This window comes from Ischnura elegans, chromosome 1 (assembly GCF_921293095.1).
Source record: "Ischnura elegans chromosome 1, ioIscEleg1.1, whole genome shotgun sequence".
NCBI classification, from domain to species: Eukaryota; Metazoa; Arthropoda; class Insecta; order Odonata; family Coenagrionidae; genus Ischnura; species Ischnura elegans.
In genome coordinates, this window is record NC_060246.1 from 59451428 (window position 1) to 59468424 (window position 16997).

Sequence of the window (16997 nt, forward strand, 5' to 3'; positions counted from 1 at the left end):
ACAGATTTTAAAAGGAGGGAAGTAAATGGCTTTTTGCGAAGGAATCAAAAGTTTGAATAGTGAAGTAGGACGTAGACCCGAATGGTTGGGATGCTTCTGTTCCGATTATATTAATGGACACGTTAGGACAATTACGAGAAATCATGTTTTGCTTGATTTTAAATGTCATAAGTCAATATTAGGATTTAAATTTCATGCCGAAAAAAGTTTAGTTTCCTTCCGCCACTCCGTCATTTGAGTTTTCTGAGCAATTTTGTAAAATAATTCGAAATACAAAACTCAATCAGGCGAGGAGAAATAATTGGATGTACAATGACCTTGAAAAATTCTCAAGCATCAGATAAAGAATGGGAAATAACACTTCAAATTCGCGCCGAGTTACGAAGTTTGTATTTTAATGATATAACCCATTAGCGTACTCAGCGAGGGGCAGGGGGGCAGCTGCCCCCCCCCCCTAGAAGCAAAAATCGCAAAAGTCTTTAAATCAGTACTGAATGGGAACGAAAGCATTCAACAAATTTTCTTTAAACTCACGAAAAATGATATGTATTAGTATGAGATATGTAACTAAAATAAAACTATTTTTTCAAGGAAATAATCTCATAAACTAATGCCACAATATGGTTTGCCCCCCCCCCTCCTAGACCATGGCTTGCTCCCTCCCCCCATAGTTATGATCCTGGGAACACCCTTGATGCAACCTTCAATGTGAAAGCTCAATAGACAATTACAAAGGTGAAGAAGAACCCGAAATATTGGTCGATGTCAAGCCAAATTAATGTCTTCTAAATTTAATGCTTTCCAATCCTAATCAATGGCTCAATGAGTATCATCCATTGATTTTATAATACTTAAGTAATAACCGTGCAATTATCAAACATACTATAGGTTTTTAATCATGACCTATTAAAATATTCCGCAGCAGGTCTGAATAAGTCCAAAGAAAACCTTACAACTGCTGGATCATTTAAGAAATATCACTCATCACCCAAGAGTGGAATCTCTTCATAATTGACAGGTAAAATAAAAACTTTGAAATTGCATTGAAAATCAATTTATGAATTCACAATCGGTTTCGTTAGATAACAACATTATTAATACAATCGTGACCAGATGATATTACACCATGAAGAAACTTTACGTAGTGAATTTTCTTTTAATATTTTGAAATTGGTAAATTACTTTATACATTCATCTACGCCATAATCCTTAATTGAGGCTGATTTTTCGACAGAAAATGGGTGGAGAAAGACAAATTTACAAGAGAATAAAGAAATAAATCATTATTGCGCGTATAAATTGAGTCCAAATGAACATGATTGGAGTTATTTTTCACCGTGGAAAAATAGTTATGGGAAATATTACTGAACATTCCCTAGTACGTCCATATACGCTATATTATTGCTAGATGCTTAACGTATTAAATATTGGTATAACAAACAAATTCATACGAAAATATTAAATTATATAAGGGACCAAATGTAACTCCCTACCTTCCATTCAGGTTGCAGAATAAGTTTTAGGTATTAGTTAGCAGAACTTTAAAAAATTCATGAATAAATATAAAATTTTAAGTCGGGTTAAAATTAAGTCTCTGCTGCCCTTTAAGAGTGCAGAACAAGCTACACCAGCTTTTAATAATACTTGACCTGAAAAATAAAAGGCTTTTTTGGGATATTCTCACGCTCGTCTATATCTACATTGGCCGCAGGCTTATAGGTCCGCCTTTATGAGTTAAGTAATTAAGTGTGGCGTTTGACACCAACCTTCAATAAAAAATAGTTTAATTTAAAAATTGTGACATTTTTTTCTGAGCGCATTCTAATTTTATTCCTTCTCTCTGGGCAGGAGGCGTCTTCGGATGGTGGCACGGTGGGTGCGGAGGGCGCGGGGCGCCGCCTCCCCACGGACGTCCACCCCTCCAGCTACACCCTCTGCATCCGCTCACTCTTCGACGCCAACTTCACGTTCGACGGCAGGGTCTACATCGACGTCAGAGTGGCCGACGACGCCAAGAACCTGCGCTCCGTGACTCTGCACGTCGGCAAGGATCTCAAAATCATCCAAGGCGATGTCTTCGTATTCAAGTGAGGAAGATACAATTCGTCATTTAGACCCACGCGTGTGACTTCTAATGATGAAGTTTCCTTTTCCACTTTACGGAGAGTGACAGACAGGGGAATGAAAGCTTTTTAAAGTTTTATATGAACACCGTGAAATCAAGCCTCTCGTATTTACCATTTTCAAATCATGATCTGCTATCTAATCGTTCTTATTTATAGCCAAAATTTTAGTTTAATATCGTGCATAGTTACGAAAGTTGCGAAAAGGCAAGATATAATATGAAAGACAACTCCAATTAATAATAATTATGATTGTAATAAGGCATAAAAAATGTCAATGTAAGTTATTTGACCAATCCAGAGAAAAAATACCGATATCCACACTTACAATTACTCTTGAAGAAATATAGGCCTGACATTGTCGATTCATAATTAAAAATCTAATGGAAAAACAAATTTTTTTGAAGGATAAAATAGACCACGGGAAATAATGCAACATGTTATGGTTATCAGTTATATAGCTATAACCGGTGAAAAATAAAGTAAAATCCTATTTTTCTATGCCCTCCAAGAAAATTACTTATTATTTGAATTTTCTCTCCATTTTTAGGTCCAGCTTTGTTTCTGATCTCATCAGCTGCGAATCTAGCCCACTTGCCTCTAATAAAACCAAAGAAGACAGCGTTATACCGATACAATATCACTCGTTTGAAAATTCAAGCGACTTCTACATAATACACTTCAGCGGCAATGGATTGGAAGCAGGGGGAAACTACACGTTAAGCATACCTTTCGAAGGAAAACTAAGAGACAACCTCTACGGATTCTACCGAAGCAGCTTCAAGGATGCAGTGACCGGTGACAAAAGGTGAGTCCATGATGGAATAGCTTTACCATAGAGGATTCTTCACAGTCCTTCTCCGTTTGATTATAGTCATTCTGTATTTCAAATACTTTTCCCCACTCTGATCTGAACAGGTCATACTCAACTTCAGATCAAATATATCAAACATTATTGGAGATACATGTAAACTACAAGCAAATCTATAATTCCTGTCAAACATTCGGAAATCCTCTGCTCTTTACATGAATAAAATATTGTTTCAAATACTTACGTTTAGAGTTGCTGAGCTTCAACAAAAGGAAACTGGTAGAATGATAAAAAAGGAAAACGGTTTTTTTTTCAATGAATGAGCAAAATTTTATACTCGAAAGAATTCCCGTTTCTAAAGCGCATTACAGCGCATAGGCGTCATTGTATCTATTATTTAGCGTCAGCATTAATTTTTTATTTTGGTTTTCCTGTTTTCTTGCACTAGGTTTTTTAACTGGAGAAAGTCCACTTCGTGGTCATAATTCTGGTCTAGCCAGCAAGGCTAATACTCCAGGAAAGTTTAGCGTAGGTTAAGAACTCATAAAATAAATTCCAATTACAGATACGAGATTGAAGCTCTAAACCAAATTTATATGATGGTGTTGAAACAAATGGAAAATATTCAAAGATGAACGCTTTTTAAATGTCATTTCTAGATTAGTAAGCCTTTTCTCTTTACTTAAGTTTACTTTCCAGTTTAAAAACATTCTGTCTTTAATGAGAGTCGTCGTTAAAGAGTCTAATGAGTAATGAGAAATGTTAAAGATAGTACAAAAGCCAAATAAATGGCCTACATGACTTTGGTTCGTCCTAAGCTTGAAACATTTCAAGGGAAGCAAGCCAGAATACTCTGAGGAGACGTAAAAGGGTTCCACACAGTGTCACAGCTATGAGACCCATAAATAGGTCATGTGGGGTCTACAAAGCGTTTTTACGAGAGGGCTTGGAAGAAAATAGGTCAAAATGGATCCACCCTACTAGATAAGGAGGAAAGATCACAAATTAAAATTAATTTCAAGAAGAAAAAATTGACATTTTGACGGATTCTTTCTTGCAAAGGAGTGGAATGATCTAAAGTAATTTTTAAGATCTTCCCCACAAAAAAATATTTTTTTTTAGAGAAAGTGTTCCTCAATTCTGGTTGCCAACGTGGTTCATTAGGGAGCATTGAAATTTGTTTATTTTGGTCCAAATTCATTTTTTTAATAGCTTGGTATTCGTATTAGAGTGTTTTTTTTATTTAAAAGGTGTATTTTCTGTCCCTTTAGTTTGCTCTTAGGTAGATTTTCCATTCTTTGTTATGCCATGTTACCGCCAGGAGATAGCCTCCTTACAGCAGTATGTATAAAATAGATAAAGTACATTACACATTCCGCTCATCTGCCTTGCCAGAATAATAATTGAGATTATCCTCCAAAAGCTCCGCAGATTTCCGTACTTAGGGTGAATTCTAAACGAAATTTCAGTTCAAAGTGTTCTTAGAATGAAGTAAATCCCTAGGTCTTTCGCTTTTCCCACTCTCAATAGCATTTATGCAGAGGAAATTTTATTCTGAGAGTTGATCATGCACCATAAATGAGGTAGTATGATAAACTAGCCCGGAAACAGATGGAAACCACTGGAGTGATACAATTACTGACGCGTGATGCAGCTAAGTAATGAAAATTAAGCTCATCCATCCATGCATAGTTTGGTATGAGAGAGGTAATAACATTTAAATTCTTATTTATTCCCTAAAAATACCTCGACAGCCATCATTAGTTTTCCTGTAAATAACAGAACAGCTGTAATGATGAACAGAATGAGATTCAAATATAATTTGGTTTCATTTTAATAAAATTAAAACGAAAATTATTCAGAGCATGAAATACCTATTTCAAAGCAATTTTTCATTCTCAAGCGTATTTTGAGGCGAAAGAGAGCAAATAGATATATATGGAGAGAATAGGCCGACAGAAAATGACAAAAAACGGCACGTTCTCGGAAATAAAAAATGACTGGCGAAGAGAAGAAAAAAAAAACGAGATGAGTGAGGCTCGAATCGCATTTTTGAGCTGACGACGGTCACACTCCACTTATTTCAAGCGATCAGCCGAGCGCGAAAGTTATCCCGCTCCCCCGAGTTGAGCGGCGATAGCACCGGCTGCCCGCGGGAGCGCTCGCAACTCGTCCGGGCTAGTACGTGCGTTTTGAGGAGTATTTAGCGGAAGAGAGCAGTCTTCGCCTTCCGTCTTCACAAGGCGTCTCCTATCTCTCTCCCTCTCTCTCGTGAGCACGAAATAATCCCCCCGTGCCTCTGCACTCGAGGCAGAAGATGTTATCGCGAATACCCCCCTCACTCACTTTCCAAGCCAAAACATTCTCTCTCTCCAACACCCGCAGTCAGGCTCTGAACACGATTTCAGACAGGAAGAGCAAATTACATCAGCGTTGAGTTAAAACACGGAAGATGATAATCACTCATTATTAACTAGCTGCACACGTGTATGATCGACTAGGGGACATTTTAAAGATGTAGATGCCATAAAATCTGCCACAATGCTCATAAAGCGATTAGCTTATTGTACTGTCCACTGCTTTATTAATAATGACTACGCGTCTCCACTCTTAGCCTCATCATCACGTCAAATAGAAATAGCAGATGTTATTTCTAGTTGACCTGACGATGACGCCAAAACGTCGAAGCGCGTGGTGATTATTAATGAACCAGTGCACAGTACAATAAGTTATACCATTTTATTCACTATGCTGCTCCACCATTTCTCACCAAACACCGTTGAACCTATCAGTGGGCCACGCTTGAAAATAATGAGAGAAAAATCGAAAATTTAAAATGCTGATTTTTTCATGATACGTTGGACTATGTGGTGGAAGTTATTAATATTATTTAGATAAGACGTTGCAATATTTCCACCCAATTTATTTGAGCACGACCAGTGTCGCTGTTAGCACAACATTTTCAAGTGCATCACGTGAAGCCAAATTCTCCCTCAAATAGGTACGTCTTATTCGCTAAAGGGGAGGGGGTAATAGAAAGGTTGGGGTAGCATGTCGTAGGGTGGTAATGTTGAGGTTCGCGAGAGAAAGTCGTTTTTTATGGTCTCCGGACAGAGAGGAAGGAGAAGAAAGATTTTAAGGTGAACTTCATCACTGTTATCTTGAATGTTGCGATGGTCAGGATATAGTGCACCTTTCGGGTGTTCTTCTCCTCTTGGGTGTTTACTTTATATCCCAGTGTCTGTCTTCATTGCTCTTCTTTGTTGTTGGGGAACGGAGGCTGCGCGAGGTTGTGCATATAAGGTCGGCGAAAGAAAAAAAAACCTTAGATCCAAAAGAGTTTTGGTGTTCAACGGGGGAGGTTGGCTTATGTGGGGTTGATGAGAATGTACAGGGAACGGTGTTTTCACTCTCAAGCAGCGGTGTCATGGTGCCGGAACGCCGTTCCGGCTCTGGTTAACAAAAGACTCAATAGTCAAATAACACTTTTATCAATATTTTTGCCTCAAAATTTATAATATATACATTCGTAACCAAAACAATTTTACGTCTTGACAATGTTACGCTGTATCGAAACAATGGTCGGTCTCAATAAATTACCATGTGGAAATAGCAAAGTTATTATTCCTTCTATTTACACAGAACATTTTTAAGAAATAAAATGTAATCAATAACTTGTAATAAAAGAACAAGCAGAGTAATATTTTACTTCTCAAAAATGTTTGGGGAAGTGCGTTCCGGCACTGCTAATTTTGCCATGACGTCACTGCTCTCAAGGGATGCAACTCTTGGTTGATGTTCGCTGCGGTTTTTGAAATTCTATTGTGATTAATGGCGAGGGATGGTTGACAAGTTTTCATTTGCAAGGGGCGTATTCCGTTTTTCTGTTCACTTGTTTCAATATTTACATGAGCATCTAATTTTTTTGCATTTCGTTTGAAGGAAGATTTCTTAATTAAAATACCGATATCAAGGAGAAATGCAATGATGATCGTCACATGCCGCGCAACGCAACCGCTGGAAATGATTTCCTCAAGAGGAGATCGACTCACACATTTGGCGGAAAAAATATGCCAAAGTCGGACGTCAGCGTATTGAAGCGCTGAAAGTATCGAAAAGAAGTTAAAAAAATTGATCAATTAATTTGAAGAGGAAGCATAAAAGTGTACTCATCCGAAAAGCGTTCAATTTTGGACTGAATATCATTTATTGACCACTAATTTTTTGCAGTTCCACTGTGTGAATATGCTGTAGAAAGCAGCATATAGATCGTGAATTAATCTCTGAGTGTAATTAACAGTGTAAGTGGGTGTTCACTGATATGCAAAGTATTTTGTTTCTACACATAACCGCCTGAATACTAAGTCTCATCATTTTATTGCATAGAGATTCAGCAAGACTACAGCATTATCGTACTTATCTTGGAAGGAGTAATGGAATTATTGGGTCTGAAGTTTTCGTGGTCGTTTTGAGAAATTCTTTTTACATGAAAGGCGATAATTAGAAATGAGGCTAGGTTTTCGGATCGTCAGTTAATTGTTTTCTAACTCAAATAATTTCTCCGTCATTGCCTTAAAAAAAAACTCATCTCACCATTTACAATGGACAATGTAATACGAAGTAACTTATTATTGTAAACATCGCAGTCTGGAGAATATACGTGAAAGACTTTCAAATTAGATCAAACGGCAGCCAAACATATCTTTCAAAAAAGGTAGTTAAATGAAATTGAACAATCCCTAATGAGGATAAATCACTTTTATTTCATTTAGTGTTGTTCTGTTACACAGTAAGAAGAAGCATTTGACATTGAAATCTAATCTAGTTCCGACTTCTCTTTTCACAAGTATCGACGGAACCAGCAAGTCATAGATAGTCTATTCTAGGCGCCATTTAGCTAGCAAGGCTGGTTAGGGATGGATGAATTTTATGATGGCTTGGTGGCGGCGTAGCGATGGCGCGGAGCCAGGGGACATCTGCAAGGCGGTCGAACGCAAGGAGTACATTCTTCTCTTTCGCTGGTCTTAATGGAGTTCCGCTACAGCAGCAAGGGGTTCCACACATAATGAGTTCTCAATGCAAGCACCTTTTTCTCATGAATATTTCCCTCCCTTTTTCCTGTTATACCCATGTTGTATCCGTTTGGCCATATTACCCTAGAAAGCATCGTCAACCCTCACAATGCCACATTCAACATCATAGTGATGATGCTCGATAGTTAACTCATTTCATAATAATTTAATACAGCCGAATAATTCTGGAGAAAATTTCTTCAGGCCATGAGAAATCCCCGTCCGAAGTGCGATCTGTTTCAATAACACCTATCCCTAGTTAAATCCACGAGGAAAATAGTGAACACTTAGGAAATAGAATGAATATCAGAATGATTTGTTTTAATTAATTATGCTCATTGACGAAGCATTAAAAAACTACAATATGCGCTAAACGTACCCCTTCACGGATGAGAATCCCAATATAAGAATCAAGAAATAGCTCTGGCTAATTAAGAGTTCACTTTTAACTACCCCTAAATCAATGCCAAACACAAGGCTTTTCAAGATAAAATCTATTCATTGCTCAGATATATGATTATATTTCGAGAGAGACATATTTTATCCATCCTTTTACGCTGCTAATCTGCAAGGCTTCCCACGCTTCCGCCACTAGGCGTCGTAGGTCCTGGACTGTTTTTTTTTTTCGGCAACTTCCTGTCCCAATTCCTCTTTTTTGAACTACATATATTTTTTGCAACGACTCCCAGGGATCGTTTCGTATTCTGCCGGTTACCCTTATCATAAATATACGTTTGGCTCCTTCCCTGCTCTTCCGAAGTCGCGTCGTGAATCCATTATCTCTACTCGTTAGCTTTCAAGGTCTCTTCCCCCTCGCCATTGACCCAGTTAGGAAACGCACTGCATGCATATCGACCAGCAAACTCGGCATGTTCGACTTCACCCCTGTAATTTGCATGTAAAGGGTCTTATGGTGTGATTGGAACTGCCCAAAACTTACAGCACGTATCTTGGCCCACGGTTATTGACGTCATTAGCATCACCGATGGGTTATCTGCGGGTTACAAAAAGAAGTATCATGTCAACGATATTTTTCTTTCTAATGATACTGCACCGGTGAAATAAAAATTAATTGAGGTTAAGCTATTCCCCATCATAAAATCTCCCTTCCATTCCGAAGAGTCGACTTAAATTTGGAGGTTGATCACTAGTACTACAGAGCAACTATCAAAAAATATGTAACATCGGAAGAAGGTTGGTTCCATACGCCTAACTTCCGTTACTCTCCTGTTCATTCAGGAATTTTACTTCAACGCATGATGCATACGGTTCTATTGAAATATTTTTGGATCCATATTACTATCAATTGAAACTTTTTAAGTAACTATGAGATAGTAAAAACGATGTTTTAAATATCAAGTCTATAAATTAAGGTGATTTAAGAATATCTACGAAATAATTAAATACCTAACCCATTTAAATCCAAAATATTTTCTATGGAAAGATATCTTGTAAACACGATCGTTCGGTTGGCAAAGTGAACAAGTTTCGATTATATTTATGCATTTGATATAAAAATTAAAACTAGTTACACTATAGTTCACACAAATTATCTCTGAATACAGTTTATCAACTCGATCAATTAGAGAAGTTACTTTAATTTTTTACAAACTATACGATTGAGTGAATTGAGGCTTGATTCACTGTTATAAGTCTCCATCCTCGACACAAGTCACTGGATGTTAAATTCGCGTCGCTCCTCGAGTCGAGGCCACTTCTGGCGCCTAGCACCATCCCCCTCTCCTCTGTTCCAATTTAATTAGCGGTGTCCGCAAGCCGTAATGTCCACACCGCACGTTTATCACCAACTACGCGCAACACTAACATAGCATGAGTCATCAATAATGTAACTCGATTTCCTTATATTACTCACACAACAAATATTTATAAAGTCAATTTAAGTGTCCTATTGCGTACACAGACCGCGCTAAGACTGAGTTTCACAAGAATTCCTTATTTTTTCACCACAAAATCATTAGTAGTTGTAAGAAGGAGAGCCCACAAGAAATGCTCACGGCGACAGATACTTCTTATATATACTTCCCGGATATTTAGAGTACAAGAAGCATTAAATCATTTAAGGACTATGAGGAAACGATTTTAAGTTAAGAAGCGTTTCCTGATTCGTATTATGCCTTGCCAATAATGTTTTCTTGTTGCTCGCTCATTGTAGGAAGAGGAAAGGCAGTTAATTCTCATTCTTCCACTGTAATTGGTGCCTCGGCGCAGAGAATTATGATGAAGGTTTACTAAGATTGAAGTAAACTTTAATAAAAACATTGATAATATGCTGATCTAATTCCAACTTGTCAGGTTTTTGCTGCGTGGCACATCCAAAGGCATTGGCTTCGATTAAATATTCAAGGTAGAAACTTGGTAATAAGTTTTCAAATAGCCAGAAGTAAAATTTAATGCAATTAAGAAGATTTTAACACTGAGATTCTTATTAGAACTACAAAAGAAATTTTCAATTTGTCTGCATTGACATTTGCAGATACTTAACATATCACACCATGAGCCACTTCAATGGCATTTGTCAACGGGTATTTTTGGAAGCCTCTACCTATGGAGATTCAATGGATTATTAAACTCAGAATCGGTTAGAATCATTTTTCATATGATAACACATGCGATATTATCATCACAGGCGTAACTAGGAATTGATTTCACAGGAAGAGAGTTAAATTGAACAGCGCAACGTCCCGGATAATAATACACCCGGATTTATATTGGATGCTTTAAATGAAGCAACCTCAGAGGATTTGTTAATGATTCAAATAAACCAATAACTTCAATTATTTAGAGAGGCCAATTTAAAATTGAAATATTAGTGTGTTTCAAAGAAGTTGGACTGATATTTTATTTATACACTGAAAAAACACTTTGGATATGAGAATCGTAGGTTTGGGTGTCACACCCAAAGCTGAGGTGAAGGAAAGGACTTGTCCATACATTTGGTTGTGTCACCCAAAGGGAATGGGTGATGAGGAGTTGGATGTTCCAACTACTCCTTTGGTTGCTACATCCAAAGAAGATGGACGAGTACTTTGGGTGTGAGAACCAAAGCGTTGGGTAGCTCATCAGAACAACGTTTGGATGCCGAATGAAAACTTTAGATCACCTACCCAAAAGATGGCGCCCCTACCCCTTCCTCCCTCCTGTTCAATTCCACTACACCTTAGTATTGTTCTTTTTCAACACATTTTGAAATAGACCACTAAGACAGTGCAACTAAAAAATGAGAAAACCTAGCTCTGTGATTATCATAATATCTATTATCACATAATTCAACATATTGTAACATGCGCGGGTGGAAAAATAAATATCCATATTTGTAGAACACTAGAAAGAACATTTATTTCCAATATATAAACACACAGTTACATAAAATTCACTCCAAACACACAATTTTTCTCAATCTCTTCTTGTTCATTCTCCTTTCCTCGTCAATAAACTCCGTGCCAACGCTCTCGATGATCACTCCGCAAGGCTCTCGATGAATCCACCGTTATAATATCATAAAAAGTGCACAAAACACAGTGAATTAATATCATTACCAAATTTTATGCCAATAAATAAAATATTATTAAAATACAATCACAACATATTATAAATATCATCGGGAAATACAAGAAACGTGAGACAATTTAACCTCAATAAATAAAGGTCAATGTTAATAAGCACAGCAGCACTTCCGACAAAATATGATCTGAGAGTTTGAACTTTGTTTTAATAAGCACATAGAGATAACAATGGGAATATGAAGAACTCAAAAGCAAAGGGTGGTAGTGCGGGCATGAGAATTAATGCAACATGGCGGTGAGAATAAACACAAAATGGCCGTGAGAATAAACAACAACTCGCAACTTACCAGCGAACACATGGATATAGGCTCCAAGTCCAGCCTTCGATAAGAAATTCGCCATCCCCTCGTCCATAATCTCGAGCAGCAAGAGCAACGAAGCACAAGCGGCAGCAGAGTTCGCCCGTTTTGCTCACAACAAGTCCACACGTGTCTACGGCTTCCACGGCTGAACACAGACCTGCGGGTGCTAGAGAGCTTCATGAGATTGCCACCAGAGCGCGTAACAATAGATTTAGATTTCGTACCTAAACCGGTTGAGTGCACTAACCATAACTTTGGTTCTCCCATCCAAAGGACGATGACTGGACGTGTTTGGTGTGACATTCTTTGCCTTTGGTTCTCACATCCAAAGAGTTAGTTCTGACGTCGCATGATTCTTGATGGCGCATCCAAATCTCCCCGCCCAAAAGGGTTTAGGGTGTAGCATCCAAACCTGTTCTCTCAGTGTACAAATATTTTATTTATTTTTAGGATTGAGGGGGAGGAGAGGTTTATGCCCCTAATTCCCCCCATGCAATCACTGATCATTTCTCGCTCATATAATCGCTACTTTCGGAAATGGCGAGTTTGGCCCTGTCCTAAAGGATGATTCTAGTATTAAACAGTATAATTTGCTCTTGAATGAGATTATTTTTAACAATAAATGCGTCGACATTTGAAACAAAACGTAAAAGCAAGCATCGCATTCAGGGAATTTTGTTGAAAGATTGGCTTCTCTTCCATTTCTGCAATAGCTGTTAAACACGCTGAGATGCTTTGCATTAGAATTATTTGTACTTTTTCTTCCATTCAGGTGGGTGGCGACGACACAGTTTGAGGCCACGCACGCCCGTGCAGCGTTCCCGTGCTTCGACGAGCCCGGGTTCAAGGCCACCTTCATCGTGAACATCGCCCGTCCACCCTCGGGGTTCTCGCTGTCCAACATGAGGAAGCTGAGGAGCACCCCTTCAACCTCCTCGTGAGTAAATACTCTGAATGGACCCTCGTAAGCGAGGTTGACACAAGTTCAGAAAAGCTCGCCCGAGGAGATAGCTGTAAAAACTAATTATATCCATCTTATTGTTAAGCATCGAAAACTTTAGTCTGGTTTTTACCAGAACCTAATTCTACATTTCATCGATTTGCGTGACTTAAAACCACAACAGCAAAATTTCATTCACTTGTCAAAACATGCTTGATATTTTGCATAGTCATTTACTCTGAAATGGTTTTCTCATTTTTTGGAATGGTTTCGTGCACTGGTAAATGCATATAAATAAGTGATTTCTTTATGCTCCAAAAGCCCAGTTTTCTACCTCTCAAAACGATCTTTTTACAAAATGTTTTAAAGCAGTCGGGAAACCCTGCTAACACGATCCTTAACACAGGTTCTCAAGTAGAAAGGTTCAAATTAAATAAAAATTGCCACCCCAAGTTTAATTTTTTTCTGAAGTATTTTAACGCTCCTAAAATCCCAATGAAGTAAAAATTGTGGACTCACATCAGCATTTTGATATGTTCTAACCTATTACTATAGAAATAGCTGCTCTATTGTACTTTAATATGTCACTGAAGCTTATTGAAGAAAAAAATCCCAAGTCAACCATAGTGTAGTTTTTTAAGCGGCTTCATTTTGCTTCCACGAAAATGAGCATTGGTCATTAAACGATTGCATGCATTTCATATTTCTTTCTTTTATGTTTTGGTTCCTTTAAATTGCAGAATGAACGGCACAAAGGGTTGGATATGGGATCACTACGAGCCATCACCTCCAATGTCTACCTATTTGCTGGCCTTCTTAGTGGCGCCGGAGAGCACTTCCATGGAACAGCACTGGGTACCGCAAAACTCCACGTAAGTAATTTAAATATACCGGGACTAGCCACGGTGATACCTTAACGGAGTAACCCGCAATGCACAAATAGGGTGGTTTCCTATTATTTTTTATTGCCTAAATCGAAATATTATTACTCTTATAGTACGCATTTCACGTTCTTAGATTTTCGAATGACGATATCTAATCGTATTTTTCGCGATTAAACGAAAAGTGAAATTTTAAAGCGCGAGAAAACGCGACGGGTAAGTATGAATGCCGGGAAAACTCCGTGTGACGTCGTTCTGGTTCCCGCTGCCGCAAGTGAGGTGACCTTGGGGCGAGGCTTTGAGCGCTGATACGACGCAGGATGCTAGCAGGTAGCTGAGTACCCTGCTCGCTCGTAGCGCTTGGCTTAAATAAGGATTATTATTACCCTCTCAAACGAAGGAAACTTTCCGAACTTAGGTAATTTTAATGGGTGATATTTAAGAGATGTTTCCCTGAGCTCTGTGCCTCATGCATGCATTGGTAATCTCAGACAATGTAAAACTCCTATCCACTCGTATAAAAACTAGGTCTCTGTGACGTCACGTGGAGTGGAATAGCATGGGCGCCAATCTGGCCTTTTTCAAATGAGAATAAAATTGACCATTGCCATTCGTCTTAACTGGGATTTCTAAAACCAAATAATTTGTATATTATAAATACACTAATGGTGGGTAAGGAATCGCAATCAATGCATTTCGTTTTCTTTGATGAAGGAAACTACCCTATTGTGCGAAAAATCGACACAGAAAAAAATCATTCTCCATACCAGGATTTGAACCCGGATCCCGCGATTTCGGGTCGAGTGCTATAGTCAGTTAAACTGCCGAGCGTCATTCTTCCCAATGGAAATTTGAGGACTATACCGGATAAGGTGGTATGAACTTCTGAGCATATGATGCCACAAGCAGTCCAAATCGTGTGCACAGCGCCACGTGAGTGAATCGCAAAAGCCACCGGTTAATTCTTTGAGGGCTTTACACCAAGTGATTTTGCCCATAATATCTCAAATACTCGCGTACATACCAATAGGAATTCCCTAATACTATCAGCTGATAAAACCTGAACTCTTTAATCGTGATGCACAAAGGTTAAGAATGCACAAAGGTTAAGGAGTTTCACCATGTTACGCCAACCACCATCGCATCTTTCATCGTGTAAATGCCACCATTTGAATGAAAGACCGATACGTTCAGTATGAATTATCTCTTGTAGGGGTCCAACTCTGCTGAAAAAAGCAGTTATTAAAATAAATTCCAAAAAGTCGTGTTCATAAAATATTTTAGAAAGTTTAATATTTTCAGAGATATATCTTTCCATAAAAGCAGATTACTTATAAGCAAGAGATTAAGAGGCACAATTTTCGAATGCAATATATAATTGGCGTCATTGAGCATTTGATTAGCGACTGACCTCTTGCTGAATAAAATCTACGCTTAAGTTGGTGGTTGATTTTTTTTTCAATTTAAAGGCTTTTTAAAAATATAATCACCGTAATGGAACATTAATACTAAAGTCAAGCAACCTAAGCCATCATGCAGTATGTTAATTTTCAGCCATAGTCGACGGCACTTGTTTACCTTATCAATTGTTTGGCCGCTAAAGAAAGACTCCTCATTCATTTTTATGACTTAAGCCATACCAACATTTCTTCATCCTTTCACAGTTTAATCAATCCCTTGTCAATATTTTTCAGTTTAAAATTCCAGGCCTTCCTCGCTTGTATGGGAATTGGTTGTAAGTACTCATTAATGCTAAAAGGTTTAGAGTCATTTAACCGCGAGCTCGTAATAATAAAAGGCTTTTAAATCCTATTTCCTCTGCTAAATGGAAAAAAAATCTTTGAAATGCCTATCCGCGCAGCAGATGCTCCGAGACACGCCTACTTCAGTGTTGCCGGTGTGTATAATCATCAGGATACGGGCTAAAGTTCAATATTCAGGGGACGCTTGGGAATAAATGTGAATTGCTGTCAGCATATTTTCTGAAACGTGAATTTTTTTTCAATTCATGCAATCAAATAATCAAGTCATTTAATTACGGCTAATTCAGACCAAACTGATCAATGAGAACTTAATAATAACGTTGATAAAAAGTAAATGCAAATGAAACGTAATTAATTTTCAACGCATTTTTGGCAGACGTAATTCCTTCCAAACATAAAATTTATGAATATTGGTAGATAAGAAATAACTTGTATGTTTATGGAAATGGTTAGCTTAGATATCATATTTGTCATACGCCCTCCACCTTTCTCCCCATCAACAAATACCCAAGCACCCCCGCAGGCGATCGATAGTGAGCGAAAAAGGGGAAATAAAATCATATTTTTTTTTAGAAAGATACGTTTGAATTACAAGGAGATACATATTTCCATTGAATAAGTTGTTAAGTTACTCATAATAGCGTGAATTCAATCTATTTCCGAAATGAATCGATGAATGTGAGCCAACAAGGCACGGTAATTATCGCAGGCACTGTTATATAGAATTAAGCAAAAAACAAAATAGGCTAGAAATTTAATTAATTTCTGGTATTTGAAAAATAATGCCTTGTTTTGTGAGTCTTAATTAATTAAAGCCAATTTATAGTAACGTGAATTTTTTTTAACCATTATTTCTCTTTTGATTTGATCACAGTCCTAACAATTCTGTCTCAAAGCAAATTAAATGCCTAGAATTGCAAAATTTTAAATGCAAGTCTTTGGTCTTCGTAGGATTAGTTTCATACCGCTTTAGGAATCAGACCATGAAAACGAATTACTTCCAAGATGTGATTCCGCCAGCATTTCCTTACATCGAAACACTTCAAAAATATACTTGATGAGGAATTAGCAACTTTTTATAAATATATATATCATCATTTGGAAAGATATTAACCCCAATCGACTGTCATAACAACATTAAATCAAGAATAGGTTTATATTTTCAGGTCACCTGAATCCATGGGCGTTAACAATATATCAGTTTCAATCTGGACCCGGCCTGGGTTCAATAACTCCTACGAGTACGCCCTAAACCTTGGAATTAAAGTGTTGAGTTTCTACGAGAAATACTTCGGGGTGAACTACCCTATGACCAAGATGGAGATGGTGGCCGTTCCGGACTTCGGTGCTGGGGCGATGGAGAACTGGGGCCTCGTCACTTACAGGTGAGCTCCTCAAATTACACCTCCACTCGCAACCTCACACTCAATTCTAGTCGTAGACTGGATCCGATTCACGTCGCTCCTGGCGTATCACAAAGTTCTAATCAACTCATGTCGAAGAAAACGCAAACACTGCCTG

The 16997-nt window shown here is 38.0% G+C and overlaps 1 protein-coding gene across 1 annotated transcript in view; it reads left to right on the top strand.

Moving 5' to 3' along the window:
• The window catches only part of LOC124161339 (aminopeptidase N-like), a 73944-nt gene that overhangs the window by 37837 nt on the left and 19110 nt on the right, over positions 1-16997 (top strand). Inside the window, exons 3-7 of the mRNA XM_046537656.1 lie at positions 1849-2087; positions 2674-2931; positions 12665-12829; positions 13573-13704; positions 16643-16861. Of these exons, the coding sequence (XP_046393612.1) occupies positions 1849-2087; positions 2674-2931; positions 12665-12829; positions 13573-13704; positions 16643-16861 (1013 nt within the window). The remainder of the gene's footprint in view (positions 1-1848; positions 2088-2673; positions 2932-12664; positions 12830-13572; positions 13705-16642; positions 16862-16997) is intronic.